Below are 17,995 nucleotides of genomic sequence, written 5' to 3' on the forward strand. Positions count from 1 at the left end.
AAGGTACATACACTTAGCTTGTGCCTGCCTCATGCAAGGCCTATGATTTCCCCAAATTTGGGCAAAGTAAGCCTATGACTTCACCCAATATGGTCAAGCTTGGATAACTGCCATTCTGCTTGACTATTCTGTGTCCAAAGTTGCATTAGTGTTGGGATGTATTGATAAAAAGAGATGAGCAGGTAACACAGTGTGCTCTGCCGTTGCATTTGTGCTTGCTTGCTGCTGCCTGCTGCCATTGCTCTCTTTGCTTCTGGCAGTATTCTGTCTCACTGCTGTTGCATTCTGACATGCTTTATAGCATTATAATGCCTGCTTGGAGTTTACTAGGAACAGTCTCCAAATGCCTCCATGCAATAGGCCTGCATAGCCAGCATGACATCATGCTAAGACTGCACATTGCAAGATATCCTGCCTACACCTGCCAAGACGAGGAGCCCTGGAAGGGACACACAGATCATCTAGAGAAACCAGGATCAGCTCAGAGATAGTCTGCCTCTTTCCCCAGCAGCCTGTGAAGCCTGGGAACAATCAGAAGCCTCAGCAGCTGGTAAGACATCGTCAGAATTCCCTGAAAGCATTTGGGGTACTGTTTAAAGCTGTAGCTAGACCCTTGAGTCAGGAGATTAATAATAATTCCATCTTGCCTCAATTAATTATCCCTCCATTACAGTCACAACAGCATTTCTGCACGGTAACGGCTTTCGACCTGAAGTGGGCCAAGGTTAGGTAAATGGCAGAAAGCCATGGTCTAAGTGGTATAATATTTGTAACGTATGTATAAATATTTCTTTCTTAGTGTTTTCACAGGACTCAACCAACCTTCCTTCCAAACGGGACACAGAGTTTTACATCCTTTATTTTGTATTCCCATGTAACCATAGTTTTCAAGAAAGAATGTCCTGAATGCTTCAAAACAGCTAACTGAAATTAATCATCTGGGAGAACACTAACTACACCCATGTACCAGATACAGCATGTGAAACAGGGTCACTGGTCACCCACTCTGGACTGTGGGTCAGAGGTTCAAGTCCTGTTCTCTGAGCTATCTTAATATTGAGCGCAGCAATACCAGATTAACGCAATCAGAGAACAAACTCCCAGTCTTTTCTGACTACATCACAGTAGCAATTTTCAAAATGTATCTTCCATTGTAGTCCTTTCCCATCATAGTCTTTGGCTTCTGAGCATTAGTAATACAAACCAGTAGCCCAAGAGCACAAAACCTACTTGCAGCATGATCTTTTACTTTGGTATACTGTCCATCATCTGTCCATACCACATTCAGTTCTATCTGTGGTAGGTACTGTAATTTTTCAGCCACTATTACTATTTAGTTGGGTAATTAATGTTTGTGAATGCCTTTTGAAGTGTATTAGGAGCTAAAAATTAAAGAAAACACTTTGCCTGTGAAGAGCTTTTCTCTATAGCCTATCAACAAATACTATTTGAAACAGCTTGAAAACTGGTGAGTTAGTCTGCAAGCCTTTGACAGAAAATTATGTTAATATATAATTTTACAACTACATTTTTTTTTTGCTTTGGTCCATTCAGTTATAACAAGAATTTTTTTTTCTTTTCCTATTAAAAATTCAAAGTTATCCTACATACAAAACATATTCCCAGTAGATTTCAAAGGATAATTACACAAACAATATCTTAATTGCATTTATTAAACTCTGCCTCATCTCTTTTTTTCTCTTAAATACACACTGGACACCAACTCTAGTATTAAAGGAGCATGGCATTCTGGTGCCATGTCCCCACTCATGGCCTGAAGCTGCACCAGAGGAGGTTAGCTTGGATATTAGGAAGCCTTTCCTCATGGAATGGGTGGTTAGGCACTGGAATGGACTGCTGAGAGAGGTGGTAGAGTCACCATCCCTGGATGTCTTTAAGATTGGATGTGGCACTTGGTGGCATGTTTTAGCTGATGTCATGATGTTAGGTTATAGGCTGGACTTGATCTCACAGGTCCTTTTCAGGTTCAATGATTCTGTGATTCTAGTTACTATGAATGGACATCTGATGTCCTCTTCCTGTTTTTCAGTAGAAGTTTAAATCTCTTACAACAGCCTTTTAAATGAATGTTCTGCTCTCTATGGAAAATTAGAATTCTATCAGATAAAAGGTTAAGTGCCTAAACTCTAAATTGTTTGAATTTGGTTGAAACAGGAAGTATCTATGGGCCTTCCAGAAGCTGCAGCTTGGGCTAGGGTCATCACTGTACATGTCTCATCATCCTTAGGATACAGTGGCTCATGTGTCACCTAAAAGAAACCAAGCTATAACAGAGGAGTCATGCACTCTCACAGAGGAACCACCATGACAACTTGGAATCAAAGTATTTGACTTTCAGTGGGCATATTTCAGATTTTTTTTTTCCCACATGAAATAAAAATACTGCCTTTATGTTTTTATAGGGAAGGTCTGCAACTTAGGAACATGGCTACAGGGACTTTATCTTAGTTTCAGTTCAATTTCTCCAACTTAGGACTTGAACTATTACCTTGTAGATGTCCAGGAATCCACACTGATGGTCAAATCGTGTGTAGAGTTCATTCAGCATGCTGATGACCTGCATGGGCGTACACTGTGCACAGATGGCAGTGAAGCCAACAATGTCTGAGAAAAGCATGGTGACATCATCAAACTTCCTGGCTTGAACCTGCTGCCCCTGCCACAACTGTTGAGCCACTTCTTCAGGGAAAATAGAAATAAGGAGATCTACTGTTTTCTTTTTCTCCTCTTCCAGGGCTTGGTGTGTGCATTCTAGCGTTGCCTTCAGCTTATCCATTCGTTTTTTTAAGCCATCCTGGGCCTTTGCTTGCTCCCCAACCAATATCACATCACGAGTAGCATCATGGATAGGTATGTCTGAAAGATGGAGGCCTCGGCCCATCAGTTCATCCAGCTTGTCCACACAGGGGGAACCCAGAAACAAAATTGAATTTGATTCTGGTACATGAATCATTTGTCCTTTAATTTCCATCACCTACAAAATAGAAACAAAGTTTAAAAAAGGGAAAATTAGCTGATAGACGTAGAACCCCATTTTACCCTCCTCATTCTTCCTCTTCAGCTGAAATTATAAACATGAACTGTAACCTTTTATACCACTCACTTATTTGAGTAATGAGACTCATATAGTCTACTCATCAAGGTGAGTCAGAAAATAGCCAATATTGTCACAGATGTACTCCTAAATCAGATGTTGGATTCTATTTCAATCCAACTAAGAAAGCACCCACAATAACATGTATTTCTCATAACAGTGTGTTAATAACACTTCTAAATTTCGCTCCTGGAATGTACTTGGCCTTAAAAACAAATTCCAAAGCAGCTCCTTCTGTGTTACTTAGCTATAAATTATAATAAGCACAAAATTAAACAGAAATTACAACTACCTGAAGGAGACTGGGGAAATGGTGAAATAGCTTCTGTTCTTTTTCAGCAAAAAAAAAGGTCAAATGTGGCCATGTTATAGAAGAATCAAATAAGAACAGAAGTGAGAAAGAACTCCATAAAATAATCAATGGTATGGAAAACTGTGCCAGTGCTCCTGTTGCCTTTTGCCTTCTCATATATGCAGAGTTGTCTGTCAGAGTCTGCAGATTTCTTGGTGATACAGATTCACATAATTTGCATTTGCAGAACATAAGAAGAAACAACAGGAAAGGAGTAGCACATGCTTTGTCACACTGGTTTATACAAGTTTGCATTTGTCTGTGAAATGGCTAGACATTTTGAGTGCTGGTCCAGTGGCTGATACCAGTGAGGCCCTGGCTTGTGACCTCTTGCTCCACGGTGGCAGTTGAACACAAAATTGGCAGACTGAAATGGACACTGAAAGGCAGCTGTAATGATGTATGTCACATATGGGGCTATGTATATTCTGATTTTTTGTAAGTCTTTATTAACTGTCAAATACTGTAAAGGGGCATTTTCCACCTGAATGTAGAATTTAAAAACAAAACAAATAAAACACCCCAACCAAACCAGTCTTCAAAAATTAAGATGGGCATGTTTTGTTTGAGCAGGAAGTGATCAAACTGGATAAACAGGATCTATTTGTAAATACAGCTTCCATAGTCACTGCCATGAAAAACAACTATTGCTAGCGTTTTCATTCCAGAAGTGCACAAAGATGAGGGCAATACAGTGCTAGGTGATCTGAAGAAAATCACAGGTCTTAACCCAAGGATCTCACTGTAAAGCAGGCACAACACATATATACTTTGTGCAACTAAGCACAGTGTTAGGCACCACAATGCCTTACATCTATATGTTTCTCCCAGTCTCTGGTTCTTTCATTGTTTAAGCGTTCCATCACTCTCACATGATTCACGCTATCATTTGCCTTGCCTTCTTTCCATAATCCTTCAAAGTAAAACAGGAAAGCCTCGACCAGAGAATCCAGCACTGTCTGCAGTAGTGATGTGAAGTGTCCAGAGGTCTGGAAGCCCTTGTTCAACTGACTGCTATCCCTATGTGGTACTTTTCATCTTTGTGGAAGATGCTGGAAAGCTCCTGTTTCTCTTAGGAATTGTTATGTCAGATAGTATGCTGTCATTGCAGATCCTACTGTGAACATAGGGAATGAACGTATCCCATCCCCATGCCCCTCTGCAACCCAACACATGCAACTTCTGACATCATCCTGGGAACTCAGTAATCCAAAGTAATTAAAATTGTCATTTTTCATAATTTCTGTTCCCATACACCTACTAATATTTACATTTCTAGGTCTTGTTTCTTCGGCTTTGTTCTGGGACAAACATCTGTGGGAATGCAATGTGAGAAGGAATGATATCAGGCAGTGTGAACATTTGACCTTCACCTCCCAAAGCTTCAAGATGCCTCCCACAGGGGAGAAAAGATAGTGGAACACCTGGTTAATGACAAAAACAGGGTGTGATATGTATAAAAGACTGGGTTGTTCTTGCCTAGATTATGCTTATGTGTAGGCATGCACTGTATGCTCTGGACTATATACATAGAGTCAGAAGGAACAATAAAGGTCTCCAGTGGATTCACATTGAATCGTGTGGAGTCCGTGTGCTGAGCCTTGCTAACACACGTCTCTCTGAGATAACTAATCAGCTACCTAGATGGGCAGATTCAGTGCTCCAGACTAATTGCTCTTTTTAATTTTTAAAACATACAGCTCCCTGCTCAAAACATAAGGGAAATCAGGGCTTTCTCATGCCTTCGGCCTCGCATTTTCATAGGGCACACAAAACTGTTTGAATTCTCAGGTGCAAATTGCCAGATGTGAAATACATGGTATGACGTTTTTGTACTTCATCCCACTTTACCAGACAGTTTCTCTGTTTTCTGTTCTGGTGTGCAAAATAAATGTATTTCATATTGTCACTTCTTTCTTCCATCTTCAGGTGAAAACAGAGTGTCAGCTCAGGAGGAGACAGTGTGACCATAGACCCTGGCTGAGCCATCCTGGCCTGGGGGTGGGCTGCTTGTCAGCAAGACAAGGCACTTGGCTTGGAGCCATCTTTCTTCTGTTAACCTGCTGAGACTCAAAGAAAATTAATGCATCCCTCTGGGCTCCTGCCTCCACTTTGTCAATTTGAGGTGTTAAATTCTTTGATATGATCTCTGTCCCTGTGAATGTATTGTGCCAATCCTCACTGGGTGGATTCTTCTCAGGAAGGACTGATCAGATGAATAATATACTAAAACCCAGCACTCTGGAGTCCTCTTGCACTGCTTCTGGGTAACCCGAGGCAAATTATAAACTCCAAGTGCTTATTTGGCCTCTCAGCACAGTAGGAACAACGGTATTGATCATCCTACAACATACTTTGAGACTTAGGTGTGGAAAGCAACAGAAGACACCAGACAATCCCATAAAAACTAAAAGCAACCTCTTCCTCTGTATGAGTTGAGCTTCTGCTTTAGTAAGATTGAGGATTTCTAGAGGATTTTTAGAAACTTTTGCAAAGATTGTGGCCCTACACAGCTGCTTAGTTTCCTAAAGGTGTCAAAGGTTCAGTGCTGTTACAGCTTTATCCTTTGAATATTGTTGACATCCGTTCTGCTCAACAGGAATTGTTGATGTTTACTATCACTCCTTTCATGTTATACTGGCAATTCTGATGTCCTGCTGTCTCTTGATAACAGAGGGTTTCTTTTTTAGCAAATGGCCTACTACTCTCTTCAGATTGCCAAATCAGGCAACTGGACAGCAGAAGCAAATCTGCCTCAGACAAGACTGCTCCACCTAAGACTGCATCACTATTCTCAGTTGTAATTCATCATTGCTACATTTCATTGCTTTCTTGCCTTTTTACAGTGTTCTCTCTGAGTGAGTCCACTGTTTTCAGAGGATGTTCTTCTGATCTATAGCGGTGTAAGAGAACATTTTGAAATGAGGAATTACACATTATATTTTTCAGGATTACACTGCTGTGAAATGGTGGCATGGCCTAAGGAGCTCTATGATGGAAAAGAAAAAACACTACAGCTGAATCTTACTTCCACTGCGAACACAAAGAAAAGCAAAGAAAGAGGAGCAAACAAAAGAGGCCCTACTTCTCAGGAACTCTTTCAGCCTCTCCCCAAAGACCCACCCAAGGAACACCGACAGACTCTAAATCTGCTGTTTGAGAATGTGAGACAGCCTCCTGCTGCACTGCACACCAATGGCTACTTCATTAGGTACACAATATCCAACACTCTGCATGCTCTGGATGCATGCCACCTGAGGATTAAGTCTGGATCAAAAGCTTATGAGTCAAATGCTAGTTCCACTGCCTACTCTTTAAGGAAAAGCATAGAGAAAAGCTTCATCTGTTGCACTGATAGAAGATGACATTTCTCTGTACAAAGACAGGTGTTTTGGAACAGTGGCTGGGAGAAGGTGTACACACCTTCAACAAAATATTAATGGAAATATGAGATGGCATTTTTGAGAAAGAATTGAGAGGTTAAAATATCATTTTCTTCATCAGGTTGGAAAACTTAGAGTGCTAGGCCACACTTTTGTAAGCAGATACACATGCACGCTGGACTTCATACAATGAACAAATGAGAGTAAACAAAGCTACTTCTTTAACTGGCCCATAACTATTTACAAGACTGGTAAGACTGGAGAAAACTCGGCTTTTGACAAATCAACTTGGACACTATTAAGAAAATAACATAAACTCAGGAAGGAAAAAAAATCACTGCACACTGAGGATAAGAGTATAGGGTGAACTTCAGAAAGGAGAGACAGCTGATAGGCTGATTTTTAAAACAGATGAATGCACTTCTCTGAATGTCCTATAGGATACATGACAGTGTCTCAGGGACAGCAAGATATTCCAAAGTATTTGATCACTTAGGGTGTAAGAGGACTTTGTGAGCACTGCACAAGACAAAAGGACACTTCCAGAAAGAAATGTAATGATTCTGCTTGTTACATTTCCAGATCACACATTTAGAAGAAGCATTGTAAACACGATGGACAACAATGGAACTATGCAAACAGAACTCTGTAAACAAGAATATAGCTTGAGAAACATAGGAAGTAATTCTTATTCTCTGACCACCAGTACTCAGGACTCAAATAGGCAAATCTGTCACCTATTTGGCAGGGTCAAATGAATCTCATCCACTGTGTAGAAATACCTACATTTCTCTGTTGTAACAGGAGCACAAAGCTTGGGCATAGATGTCAGATGAGCCTACCCTCTATTAGAATAAATTCAATTAATAGCACTAAAGATATTCCTGTATAAAGTCACATAAATGCAATCATATAATCATACCAAGGCAAGTGCAAGTAAAAGTCCTCTATTAGTCTAACAGACTTCTATGTCAAATGCTCCAAACCTCAATTAAATTAGTCCAAAAAAAATTGATATGCCCATAAATTTATCTCTGCTCTGTGGTTGGCTCACCATCAACTCAGGCACAACATGACTCTAACCTTAAACAAAGGTTATTACAACCTCTCTAATCCTCCAACTCCGATTGCAGAGTAAGGCAAATCAGAGCCACAGTAGCAAAACCAACCTTGGAGAAAGATTCATGCAATAAGAAAAAATTATATTCAAATGAATCTATCTTATCTGTAGACTCCCATTAAACAAAAAAAAAAAAGGAAAAAAAGTCTCTAAATTCAATATAAAAATCATAAGAAAACATCAACTTCAGTTACACCTATGTTTTATGTGCTAGTTTGAAGCTAGCAAGAATGTTTTGGTGAGAAGGACTAGGTTACAGGCTGTGGAAAGAAAACAATGGTGATGTTCACTTTGCTCACAGGCTTGCTGAGAGGTGTAAGAATAAAAGAAAAACACAGATAAGGGAGTCTTCTCTCACTGCTGCTGGGGAACTGGCTGAGCTGCATTTCTAACCTCACCCTCTGTTTCTTTTTCTAATCCACTTTGCTTCCTAACCCCATGGCCGAACCTCCATTCTTCCTTGGGACTGGGGTAAGGTTGAGAAGGGTAGGGGGAAGGTGTAGGGGTGGTTGAGAGCCCCTCCTGGGGACTCAGGTTTCTGGGAGGGGAGTTGTGTTTCTGTATTACCTTTTTACCTTGTATATTTCTGTATATAACTGTATGTACTGTAAATATCTGCTTGTATATTGTGCAAGCTATAATTATAAGCTTCATTCATATTTCTAGAGCTGGCTGAGTCTAGTCTGGGTGATTTTTTTCATTTTATGAAAAAAGCTAATAGAAATATATATCACCTCCACAGAAATGAAAAACTATTATTGTTCCAATAAATGCCCAATGCAACTGAATAAACTAGTCAGTTTGCTCAGCACAACTCAGGATGTGCTCAGGTTCTTACAAAAGTATAAAATTCAAACTCTCAGCATTTGCTTAGAAGATTCAATTTCCAGCTCAATGCACTGTCAAAAGAACATTATTCCACACAGCAGCATAGGGACTGCTGCAAATTTCTCGTTATTTATAGAAATCTCTAGGGAGTTACATAATGTGCAACAGTCTCGAGACCAAAGTGACCAAATTTAACATTTTCTGTACATTGTAGATAGCTTGTGAACATAAAATAGAAGCATACCAGTTCCTATTGCACCTATAGGAAAGTATTAACAATTAAATAATAATTATTACTAATTAAATTAGTAATAATAATTAAATAATTATAATTGAGTAAAAATTAAATAATTGTTTATAATGAAATATTAATTAATAATGTTGCACCTATAGGACCCACCTATAGAAAATTCAAAAGTTTGTTTGAAATACATTCATATTCTATAATGTAAAATAAACAATGATAACTAGATAATCACTGAAAAGAACTTCAGTTGTAAGCTTGAACCTCCAAAGTTATTTATTGCTATCAAAAAGTAAACAAAGTAGAGGTAAGATAGGTCTTTCTCCACCTGAAGCATAGGTATGCATGACAAATCAAAGCATGGAGCCAACTGTAAGTAAATGTGAAAGGGTAAAGGGGATGGCTCTATGCTTTGCACCTTAGTTTGTCAAAGCAACTAACTAAACAGAGGAAACTCTGGATTACACTTGAAAAGGTTTACAATTTCTCCTTTGCTGCTGCTGATGGCGCTCCAGACAGCTCCTTAGATAATGGGATAATGCTTCCTCCAAAGGAACTGCTTCACAATGTAGCCAGGAGTCATAACTGGCAAGGTTTAGGGCTGAGCTGACCACTAGAGAGCTAACCACACGCTCTCTATTCACTCTTCTCCCTTCTCCAAAGGAGAAAGGAAATAAAGGAGAGAATTACAGATCAAAAAAAGAAAACTAAAACACTTCTAATAAATCATGAAAGTAATTATATATATACAAATATATATAATATATATATATAATGATATATATGCAAGTATATATAAAAGCAATGTCCAACCCAACTCCCCAAGGGCAATCACACTGCCATTGGCACTGATGCTGTGGGTAGACACTACTGAATTAGTCCCAGGCTGGACTCAGCAGCAGAAGGGAAATGGATTCAGGAACAGGAATCAAGAACACACAAATTGGAATCAAAGGCAAAAGAACAGAAAGAGACCTTGAACACTAGCCACTGAAGAAGACAGCCTGTCCCTTGCGATCCTTCTGCTATATACTGAATATGACATATACGGAATGGAATCCCTTGTTGTTCAGTTTTAGGTCACCTGTCCTGTCTGCTCCTCTCTTTTATTTTACAGCACCTCAACATGGGGCACAAGATGTAGCAGAGACTTTGGTTTCTGTAGAAGCAAGTATAAGTAAGAGCTTTTCTGTGTGCCAATCCTTGGTAGCAACTACTGAGTGCTGTCACCTCCAGAAGCAGTCACTGTCTGTAAAAATGTGCTATTAACTTAGTGACTTAGCTGAAAAGTAAAATCACCAAACAGGGTTGGTTTTGCCAAACCAGGACACATAACTCAACCTTGTATGCGTCTGAGTAAGTTCCCTTCATGGATTCTCCCAGGCAAAGCAGACGCGAACCCAACGTGGCAGACAGGCAGAGCAGGCTGACAAGGCGCTGGTGCCAGGCTGCATGGCACCCAGGAAGAAAAGACAGTTGTTAAAACAAAACAAAGAAACTCACCAGTATTTCCATGATCATTTCAAAATCCTTTTTAAATTCATCACAGTGAGATGAGATTGGGTATTCTTTCATTAGTATACTTAAACCAGTCTGTCAGAATCCCGAAGTCACCGCTGGCCTCACTGTCCCTGCCCAGTACCCTGGAGGGCTCCCCTGCCCTGCCCAGGGCCCAGGACTCCATGGCACCCCCCTGAGGCTGTCAGTCCCTGCCTCTGCCATGCTGCAGTAAGTACCTCCAGTTCTCACAGCCCCGCCCTGGTGGGTCACAGACCCTTCAGGGCTGGGCCCGTCCATGGGCCCAAGGCCAAGTCCAATGTTGGGCTTTTGCCACTCCCAGGAAGGTGCCAATGCTCAGAGCTGGGACGGCCTGCAGGCTGCTCCGCTCCTGGCTTGGGTGGCTGGGATGGGCCCTGGCTGCCATGCTTTGCCTGTACATCCTCAGTGATCCTTACGGGTCCCTTCCAACTCAAGATGTTCTCTGTTTTTCTGTTCATTGCAAAATCTATTTAATCCCTTGCAACTGTTTTCAGGCCACAAACACTTTGATAATTGTGGCAGACTTTCAGGTATGGCTGATAACACCTCTTGCTGCTGCTTTATCAAGTCAGGATACTCTATGCAGATACACAGCTATCCACCTTACTCCAGCAACACAGAATGAAAAATTTACAGCACCAGGGTTAAAAACATTGTTTGTGTTGGTCAGGAGCAGAGCATGAGTATTTTTGGGAAATACTCATCTGTTTAGCCTCATATCTTTCTTTCCAGTGGCGATTAGATTGCTTCTGGCAGTCAGGTGGAGCTAACCTGGTTCTTTATGGATGGTGGGGACCAGAAACTGTAGGATTTCTGCTGCTGGATCGGTACACAGAGCCTGAAGTTAAGGACTGCAGGAGCCTCGTGCAACTTCTCAGTAAGATTTACCTTCCCAACATAAAGTTTGAAACAGACAGGAGGATTAACTGGTCTGAGAAGCTGCAGATTCCGCTGACATTCCAGTTTATGGGATACTTCACTGCTTTGTGCCAGCCCAGAGACTTTCTGAAAACACTCCTGAAAACCAGAAGCCTTGCTGCTTGACAGGAACTGTGGGAATGGTGGCAGCAACCAACATGCTACAAACGAGGTCCACAAGCAACACTTTTTAAATTCTGCATTTCAATCAAAGCAAAATGCACTTTTTGTACTTCCAACCCCACCACAGTTTGACTACAATAAATCAAACTGTAATGGAAGTTTCACACGTTTACTATTCTCGCTGTGTTCACGAAAGGCGAGTGGCAAACAATTACACTACATTTCTAGTGAATGGGTTATCACTAATTCTTACATAGGTCTTTCCCAAGAAAAACATTATTTTTGTTGCCTTTTTCTTTCCATGAAAAACAAAAAAAGAGAAAACAAGTATGAGTATGTAACATCTGAGAAAGTCATTAAAGCTTGTCAGAAAGTTGGGTCTTCAGTTCAAACAACCCTCCAATAGCCTGAGAAGGCAGTGAGCTGCAGGGAAACAACAACAAGCATTAATTTTGGCAGCTTCACAGTGGTAAAAGCCATAATTCTTACAATTAAATTACCTGAAATAATTATGCCATATTAATAGATATAGTCCCTAAACCAATGCTTTTCATGTCTTCTCTGCACCTGTTTAAATTTTAAAGAGTATTCATATGCATTATCATTTGCAATATCATTTATAATAGTTATTTCTTGACTTTAAAAAAATTCTTCCATGCATCACTCTTAAAATGCCTTTAATCAAATGCAAATTTTATAAATCCTGTAACAAAGTTATGAGTGATTTGCCATTGGAATGGGCTGCCTAGGGAGGTGGCACTTAGTGCCACAGTCTAGTTGATTGGATGGGGCTGGTTGATAGGTTGGACTGGATGATCTTGGAGGTCTCTTTCAACCTGGTTGATTCTATGATTCTATGCTTTTGGTGAGGTAGGAATAATGGATATTAGGAAAATTTAAAAAAAAACAACAACCAGACAAACAAAACCATGGTTTCAATTTCTGATTCCTGGAAAGAATATGAAGATCAGATCTGAAAGCATGTACATAGCCTGGCCCACACGGAGATGGGTGCTCATGAGGGTAAGCTGTAAGCTCAGCATACATAACACCAAGTCCCTAGCTTGCTATTTGTTTTAATGGCATCTAAGCTGATCCTTACTATGTTAGCCTTCACACAGACAGCTGCAAACGTGCTGCATAACAAGTAGTGAATTCCAAGTCTGAATAGAAGTCAATGTACTGTCGCTACATACCTTTTCCTGCTCAAATGCTTCTTCAAAACCTTCTCTTTTTCTCTGTTTTTTTTTTTAAATTATCTTGCAAAACAGTATAATGCCCAGCAGCCCCAGCACAGTAGTGCTTGGCACATTTTGCTAGGCTCATTTTTTACAAAGAGCCAGTGTATCTGCAGAGAAATCTTTGTTTTAAAGCAAACATGTCATTCTACTTTTACCTTTTATTTACATTGCTCAAACCCAGCATCAAAGATCTTTCATTTGTTCAGAATAAATTAATAAACAAATAAAAAAAGAACAGTCAAATTATAGCAGTAATAGGTGATTGAAAGACACAAAAGGATGGGCTCAGACCTTCTTGAAAGATGAAAATTAATGCTGTTCCATACAACTATACCTTCTTTTTTTGTTACTGTTTAAGTTTTGCTCCTTTGGTGAAATTGCCATATAGCAGTGTGTAGTCACACCACAGCTAAAAAAAGCCAGCAGGGGCTGAAATGCCCCTGGAGAGGCTACTCTGAACAAGGCTATTTTTGTCCTCTGTTGTACAAACACACCAGATCACATCTCTATTGAGATTATGCTGGAACATTCTCTACTTAAGATTCAGGTTAATTACACAAATTCACAAAGACTCTATCTTCTATTAAAAAAAACTAATTATCTAATGCATGTAAACACCCTTTATAATTGATGAATATCAATTGTTAATTTGTTAAATACAGATATTTTTATTTATTTCTATCAACGCCAACCAAGCAAGATTGCAGAGGAATGTGCCAGTACACTGAAGGCAGTGGAAAGGCTCCAATTTCCTATAGTGTTGTTACCTTCTGGATTAGCTCCTTCCATTTTCACAGCAAGATTTGTGCAGGTGCACAAATCAATCTTGTATCTAATCCCTCCACTAAGCAGCATTCAGCTCCTAGCAAAAGCTTCTCATTTGAACGTGATCCGTCCCAGCTGCTTGAGATGACCTGCCAGCAGAAAGCACTCTTACTAAATTGTGATATTTCTTGCTAAATACTTTTCTTCCTTACATTCAGTTTAGTTTGTTTCTTTGTGGAAGCTGTTTTTATGAAAATGCAATCAAATGGTTAAATGAGAATATATGTTTATCCATGAAAACAGCAGGTAAAGAGCAGCAGAAGCATATTCCCCCTTTGATCCGTGCAGAACGGCTATATATATAGCAACCACTAAGAGATGTGACATTTCATTACCAATCTAGGTATCTCAAAATTCCTGTGATTAAAAGATCTCTTAGTCCATACACTAACTAGCCTGTAGACATTTTTCTCCTTTATGACTTAAAGGCCCCAACTCTTTCCCTATCTCATCTTACACGTATAATCATATCAAATTCCTGCCAGCACCACACCATGGAAACTGATTAGATGTGAAGTCTTCTGTTGGCATTTTTACTTTTTTTATTATTATTACTCCATATATCAAGTACTTTGGTAGCTTTGTTGAAAGACTACCATTAGAATTTGATATTGAAATTAATCAATTCTGATCTCTTGGTACAGTATAAATTTTCCTAACACCGGGAGAAGAAATTTCATCTTTTCCCAATCCAATCATTCTTAAGTTAGATATAATTAGAAAGAACCATTCCACTTCTCACTGAAGTAATTGTAAATACATCCAGCTGGCCTTTACAATTAAATTTTCTGGGTTTCTTAAAAAGATTTAATTTCCTTCAGTATGTTCAACATAATACATTAGAGCATTAGGAAACTTTTCATCCACAACCCTCTATTAGCTACCATATTTGATGTGTACCAGTAAACAACAGCCTTCATGCGGAGTGTCTTTCAGGCCATGTTAAAGACTTGAATTTGGGAACAATGCATTGGACTGGATTAGTAGTCCCAGGTTAAGGGTGTAGTTTTTAACAAATTCTACAATGCATTTGTTTTGCATCCCATCAAGAAAAGAGAGGCGAACAAAACCACTAAAGTGTCCTTAACTTAACTCAAAATAGAAAATATATAATGTGTGAGAGGTAACAGCCAGATGTAGTATTCACGTTTCTGTATGCACTAAAACACCTGTTTAGCTTCCATTTTCCTCACTGCAATTAATCTGTTGACTGCAATTAATTCACCCTTGAAATTACAACATAACAAATTAGAAGAAATAGATTGAAAGTACTATTTTAAAATTGAGACATGGGCTCTCTTGCCCTAATTATTCTAGCATGAATCGAAGAAAGCAGTTAAAGCAAGTTGTTTCAGTGACAGAAGCTGATAAGAGAACAATACGAGTTGTGCCCACCATCTTAGCAGCTCAGGATTGCTGCATAGGTTTTATGGAAGGGGTAACTAATTAATGCAAGATGATATTTTCTAAAATAAATATTGTTTATTAATTTTATATTCAGAACTCTCAACACTCTGGACCATTAATTTTAATAATAATCAGTTCTTCACACAGTTATGGAAACATTATACAGATAATAACTACATCTAGAAATAACCAGCAAAAATATAAACATTAACTGAACTGGAAGAGAAGGTTCCTGCAATCAATATATATCACTTGACCACTAGATGGACTCAAGGAGCTTCTTTCTGCTTATGGCAGAAGGCTATGGTGAATTACAAGAGGCTTTAAGTATTTACTCACAAAATACTACTACCCAACTCACAGGGCTAGCTACAGCTTCAGACAGTACCCAAACGCTTTCAGAGAATTCTGTTACTGTCCTGTCAACTGCTGAGATTTCTGATTCTTTCCAGGCTTCATATAGAGCGCTGGGAAAGGAGGCAGACAATCTCTAACTTTATCTCCTGGCTCCTCTGGACGATTTGTGTATCCAGGACTTCCCATTTTGGTAGGAGACTTTCAGGTGTAGACAAGATGTCTTGTGATGTGCAGTCTTAGCACAATATCACGCTGGCTGTGCAGGCCGATCGCGTGGGGGCATTTAGAGCCTGTTCCTGGTAAACTCGAGGCAGTCAGTTTCCAGGCAATTCAGCATAGATAGTTTATAGCTCTAGCATAATGCTGCAGAGGGTAACGGCAGACTCGCTGCCAGAAACAGAGAGCAATAGCAGCAAGCAACAGCAGGCACGAATACAATGGCAGAGCACGTTGTTACCTGTGTATCTCTTTTTATCAATGGGCATTTGGACACAGATATGCCAATTAGAATGGCAATTAGCCAAGCTTGACCATATTAGTTTAAGCCATAGTATTGCTTTACCCAAATTTGGGAAAAGCACAGGCAAAAACTAAGCATGTGTACTGTGTTTACCGCAGGATGTAAACAAGTCTGGGCAGGCCAGAGTCCTTAGACTCAGTGGCTCCAGATTCTTTGTCCTCTTTCTCACAGTTGCTTCCCCCCAAGACAGAAGAAAGGAGAACACAAAAACACACCTGGGCAAGGCAGGATATGTATAAGCCTATTTTAGGCTATCAGGCCTACCACAACAATAGAGGCCACCCAAAGCCTGGAGAGAGGTTGGTGGGATGGTCCTAGTAAGTGTGGGTGTGAATACAAATAGAAGGCTCAGCTGCTACAAGGGAAGTAATCAGTCTAAAAATGCTGAGAAACTCTGCCTTAGGAAACTCTTCATTCCTCTTGCCAATTTCTGCCCTTGGATACTTCAGAGGAGGTTAGCACAACTACTCAGTACTCCTCGTGGGTAGGCAGACCACAAACGAGCCCAGTCCCAGAAATCACAAGTCTGCCCCAGCACAGTGCTCTGCTCAGCTAAAGCATCCTGCTGGGAAGCAGAACATACTTGCTCAGGCACAGCATGATGCTAAAACAGCTACCTTGCTTTTGGATCAGGGCCAGCTTTCCCATGACAGGCTGAGAGAGTGAGCCAAGCTAATGAAAAGCTGTCTGTACACATCAATTGGACTAGCTTGAATTTATGCAAATACTGACCTGCAGCTAATTTCAGTTGTGGATTTTCTAAAGGGCAGAGAACTTGATGAGCTCCCCAATTTTCAGCATTTTCACTGCTATGATTCTTTGAGTATTAAAAGTCTTTAAGCCTAAAATGCTGCTTCCAAGAGTCAATTTTATCAACAAGATCTAGCTGCCTTTCAGTATTTCTTATTTTGTATCTCTGTTTGCTCCCTTCAGAAGAGTCAGAAGCACTCACCCTTTCATTCAGGACTATTGAGTGCCACAGAAGGCCAATAGGCCTAAAACATGTCCTGGCTTGCCCCACTTTTTTGCTGATATGGGAAGCAAGTGTGGAGGGAAAACAAAGGCTCAGGCTATTATGTTCCCTCCCAAAGTGATAAACAGGTACCCATATGTGTTTATGCACTTGTGAGTGTCTTGCCCACATAAGGGAAAGCAAGCCCTGGTTTCACCTAATATGGTCAGTTTGGCAAAGTGCCATTCTGATGGCACACAATCTCTTGTGGCCCAAGGAGCCATCACACTCAGGCAAATAATATAAATGGAGCTAAGTTGCAAGCAGTCTGCTCTTCTCTGACAATATGCTCTCTGCTCTGCTTCATGCTTCAGATCAGCTAAGCCCTGATGTTTTGGGCTTGAACCACCTGGAAACTTAAGCACCTCAATTTTACCAGGAGAAGTCATTAAGTGCCTCACAACATGGTGGGAAGTGCCACTGACATAGTGCTCTCTGCACATCTTGCCTGCACCTCTGCAAAGCTCCGTGCCAAGTTTGGAGTACAAGAGGAACCAAGATCAGGTCAGAGAACGTCTGGCTCTTTCCCAGCACCCTGTTAGAGCCTGGGAAGATCTAGAAACTTCTCAACAGCTATCAAGACACTGACAGAACTCTCTTCAAGTGTTTGGGTACTATCTGGAAACTGTACTTAGCCCCAGGAATCTGGAGATAATATTTTATGAGTAACTATTCAAAAGCCTCTCTGTAACTGAATTCTATTTCTGCTTTCTGCCTTAGCAGAAAGAGGTCTCTCAGGTCTTCCTTAATGGCAAGCAGCGTATTGACCGCATGATTCTCTTTACAAAATAGTTCAATGTTTGTTATGTTATTGCTAGTTATTTCTTAAGTGTTCTAGATTCCCTGTTTTCTCCTCTGCGTAATACTTTACATGACCATGCAAAGAACCTATTATTATTAAAAAATATGGTCTGTGATGAGGTTGCTAAACATCAAAAATAATAAGCTACATTAATGTTGGAATACATCCCACCTATACCATTACACTGAGTGTCTCACATTACTGACTTG

The 17,995-nt window shown here is 40.1% G+C and overlaps 1 protein-coding gene across 6 annotated transcripts in view; it reads right to left on the reverse strand.

Annotated features, from left to right (window-relative positions):
• The window catches only part of GUCY1A2 (guanylate cyclase 1 soluble subunit alpha 2), a 178,000-nt gene that overhangs the window by 79,107 nt on the left and 80,898 nt on the right, over window positions 1-17,995 (reverse strand). For all 6 annotated transcript variants that reach the window (XM_064170894.1, XM_064170904.1, XM_064170912.1 and 3 more), the window contains exon 5: window positions 2,510-2,995. In XM_064170894.1, the coding sequence (XP_064026964.1) occupies window positions 2,510-2,995 (486 nt within the window). The remainder of the gene's footprint in view (window positions 1-2,509; window positions 2,996-17,995) is intronic.

Source organism: Pogoniulus pusillus, chromosome 3, assembly GCF_015220805.1.
Source record: "Pogoniulus pusillus isolate bPogPus1 chromosome 3, bPogPus1.pri, whole genome shotgun sequence".
Taxonomy (NCBI): domain Eukaryota; kingdom Metazoa; phylum Chordata; class Aves; order Piciformes; family Lybiidae; genus Pogoniulus; species Pogoniulus pusillus.